General features: G+C 46.5%; 1 protein-coding gene across 1 annotated transcript; it reads right to left on the bottom strand.

The window, feature by feature from the left end:
• Nucleotides 1-1996: 1996 nt before the first annotated feature.
• On the bottom strand, nucleotides 1997-2734 carry LOC138368475 (gamma-tubulin complex component 6-like). Its single transcript, XM_069330993.1, has one exon. It carries the CDS (start codon nucleotides 2732-2734, stop codon nucleotides 1997-1999), a length of 738 nt encoding a protein of 245 aa, XP_069187094.1.
• Nucleotides 2735-4271: the final 1537 nt, after the last annotated feature.

Raw genomic sequence — 4271 nt, forward strand, 5'->3', positions numbered from 1 at the left:
AACATATCCAAATGTTCTAAAGTTGTTAACAATCGTGACCTGACTTAAGCCTACCTCCTTTTACTTTTTCTTACCCTCCTCTTATTCATACCTACCCCATTCTTCATTCATCTCATTATTACACGCATCCCATTCGTACCTTTCACCCCATTCTTACCTTCCGCCTTACTCTTACCTTCTTCTAGGAATTACCTTCTTCTCTTACCTGTTCCTCACCTTACTATATCTTGAGGTTATTTTGAGATGATTTCGGGGCTTAACGTCCCCGCGGTCCGGTCCTTGACCAGGCCTCCTTTTTGTTACACACCCCCAGTAAACAGCCTGTAGCACCTGTCTAACTCCCAGGTACCTATTTACTGCTAGATAACAGGGGTATCAGAGTGAAAGAAACTTTGCCCATTTGTTTCCGCCTCTACCGGATCGAACCCGGAATCTCAGAACTACGAATCCGAAGCGCTGTCCACTCAGGTTCCCAGACATCCTAACATTCTTTTAGTCCTTACTCTTGCTCCTTACACCAGAAGATAGAGAAACGACGGCGATTCGGTCTGGCCTGGACCATTATCAACTCGTATGTGTATATACGCCTTGATAATGGTCCAAGACGGACCGAAACGTCTTGGTTTATTCATCTTCTGGTGTGTGGTTGGTCATCATATCTTCAGCCACGTTATTGTGACTCATAGTCTGCATCTGGATCCCACACGTAAGCGTCTTACTCTGTTTAATGCCTTCGATTCTCTACTTTTCTTCAGACAACCTTTTCGCGCCTTCGAGTCTTGCTTTGTTACCGCCGAAGGTCGCAACAACCAGCTTAGGTTTCTTAAAGACAGCCTTGAGGAGCAAGTTCTCCCTCGTTCCTTATCTGACTTTCTCCAATTAAACACTTCGGGTTGTAATTTTCTGGACATGACCGCTTTCTACATCAAGAACTTATTCACTCCACCTATTTTCAGTGAATAGCGACTGCGAATTGGTAGAGTGACGGTCTCGCTTCATGCAGGTCGGCGTTCAATCCCAGACCGTCCAAGCGATTGGGCACCACCCCAAATCCTTATCCTGACCCTTTCCAATCTTTATAGTTGTTATGCCTTAGCGCTTTTTCCTGATAATTCCGTCCCCAGAATTTCCTGGCAAGTTGACGATCCTTTTCTAACAGTCCGTCAACACCAACGCTTTTTGTCTCCTTCTTCTTCTGTCCCCGTGATCTATACAATAACTTATTTGCCATAGCTTTCGACACTACCACTCCTCCACACTACACAACACTGCTCGCCTCTCCTCTCCTCACCACTCCTCCACACTACACAACACTGCTCGCCTCTCCTCTCCCCACCACTCCTCCACACTACACAACACTGTTTGCCTCTCCTCTCCCCACCACTCCTCCACACTACACAACACTGCTCGCCTCTCCTCTCCTCACCACTCCTCCACACTACACAACACTGCTCGCCTCTCCTCTCCCCACCACTCCTCCACACTACACAACACTGCTCGCCTCTCCTCTCCCCACCACTCCTCCACACTACACAACACTGCTCGCCTCTCCTCTCCCCACCACTCCTCCACACTACACAACACTGCTCGCCTCTCCTCTCCTCACCACTCCTCCACACTACACAACAAACTTCAACATCTGGTTTCCAACAGTACTTGGGCTAAATATTCTCTCTGTGTTACCAACCTTTCTTCTCCCTCTAAGCACTAGCAATGGTCTCGGCCATGGTCTCTCTTGTGCTACTTCTCCTGGCCCGCGCTGTGGCACTGACCTCATTAGTTCCTTTGATAAGTTTGTCCATTCTAACTCTAGTACACTCTCGGACCTATCAGCGTTCAGGGAGGCCCTTATCCCTGCTCTTAACTGTTTATTTTCTAAAAACCACCACCTTTCTCGTCGCTTCCAGCTTGCCCTTGCCACCCTGAAAGTTAACAACTCTATTCTTATCGTTTCTTCCGACAAAGGCAATTCGGTGGTTGTCGTGGACCGTGAGGACTATATAACACAAGGAGCTGCTGTATTATATAGGGTGTAACGCATGACCTGGTGAACATTTATGTGACTGTCACACATGGCCTGGTGAACATTTATGTGACTGTCACACATGGCCTGGTGAACATTTATGTGACTGTCACACATGGCCTGGTGAACATTTATGTGACTGTCACTCATGGCCTGGTGAACATTTATGTGACTGTCACTCATAGCCTGGTGAACATTTATGTGACTGTCACTCATGGCCTGGTGAACATTTATGTGACTGTCACACATGACCTGGTGAACATTTATGTGACTGTCACACATGGCCTGGTGAACATTTATGTGACTGTCACACATGACCTGGTGAACATTCACGTGACTGTCACATATGGCCTGGTGAACATTCACGTGCCTGTCACACATGGCCTGGTGAACATTCACGTGACTGTCACACATGGCCTGGTGAACATTCACGTGACTGTCACACATGGCCTGGTGAACATTCACGTGACTGTCACACATGGCCTGGTGAACATTCACGTGACTGTCACACATGGCCTGGTGAACATTCACGTGACTGTCACACATGGCCTGGTGAACATTTATGTGACTGTCACACATGGCCTGGTGAACATTCACGTGACTGTCACATATGGCCTGGTGAACATTTATGTGACTGTCACACATGGCCTGGTGAACATTTACGCGACTGTTACATATGGCCTGGCCTTTACATGGAGGCCATTTCACCATACTCTGACGACAGCATGGCCATATCAACCTAAAAAGCATGGCTCAACCAAAAAAAAAAAGGATTCCTAGAGGTCTACATTAACCCCCCCATCTCCATCACTGGGACAACCAGCCCCATCCCCAGATCTCCAGTATCAGCTATTGATACAGATAATGGCTCCAAAGATCCTCCACTTACGGGCACACCATAGCCCGTGCTGCTTGGAACTTTTTGTTCCGATTAGCTGAATCTAAAGCAACCAGAACCTCGCACTGGGGTGATGAACTTTGCAAACAAAATTATATGTCCTAAATGAGGCCCTAAATTATGCAATTCAGAATATTTTACATGATGTCATTATTCATCATGACTAAATCTTGACTCCACGCATTGTTATCCAGCCAGATCATAGATAAAACACAACTCATCACTGAAATCCTACATATAGGAAAAGAAACACACAATCTAGGGCTGTCAATCACCCTAAATTGGATACCAAGTCACAGTGCCATAGATGGTATTGAAAAGGCAGACTTACTACCAAAAAATTGTCACTGTTCTACTTGTTGTACAGGTTAAAATACCTCCACTTTTTCTTCAGATTAAGGAGCGAATCAAGAAGAAAATACTTCCAACTATTAAAAGTCGCCACAGACCCAGAGTAGCGGAAGGAAGATGCACTGGGATGTGGTACGAACAAGCCACTGGGTACTCCTCCTTCATGCCTGGCGAAAAGATATCCAGATACATTGCAGTAGCCATACTGCAATGTATGGCTTCTTTTGCAGTATGGCTAACCGTACAAGTTAACCATACAAAACCCCACCTTCATTTATATATCTCAAATATCAGAGTAACGAAGTTATTGTGAATAACCGAACTCCATTACAGGCTCACCATACCCGTGCTAAATGGACATTTCGTTCTGAGTAGCTAAATCTAAAACAACAACAACAACAACAACATTTATCACTCTCATCACAATCGACTTGACAATGGTCCAGGACGGACTGAAACGTCGTCGTTTCTTCATCCTCTGATGTGTTGTTTGGTCGTCATATCTTCAGCCACGTTATTGTGACTGATCGTCTGCATCAATTCTTGTGACTTGTCCTGTCCCGCTACTGTCCCTTCCATTACACCTGGGCTGCCCATCCCATGCTTCATTCCTTGCTGAAGCCATCAACCTCATTTTTGTTTATATCAGGTATTTTGAGTGATGACGGTTGTGTTGTGTTGTGGGCGAGGATACAAGTTGTTGGGCGGGTGATTGATTAATGTGAGTGGGAGACAGAAGTGAGGGAAATGGCGGGGGGGGGGGTTGTCAATGGGCCTCAGGAAAAGGGTTGAATGACGTCAATGACAGGGCCGGGTGTAGAGGGGGGGGGGAGTGGGGAGGGGGAAAGTAGGAGAGGCATGCTTGTGTAGAGAGTCCACTGACGTCATCAAACACATGTAGTGGGTGTTTACTGGTGCAGGTCCTGAGGGCGGAGGAGCCCGTCATTATAGTGAGAGATTGTTCTCCACAGTGAGCATGAAGAGCACAGTGAGCAGGAA

The sequence above is a fragment of the Procambarus clarkii genome, chromosome 25 (genome assembly GCF_040958095.1).
Source record: "Procambarus clarkii isolate CNS0578487 chromosome 25, FALCON_Pclarkii_2.0, whole genome shotgun sequence".
Taxonomy (NCBI): Eukaryota; Metazoa; Arthropoda; class Malacostraca; order Decapoda; family Cambaridae; genus Procambarus; species Procambarus clarkii.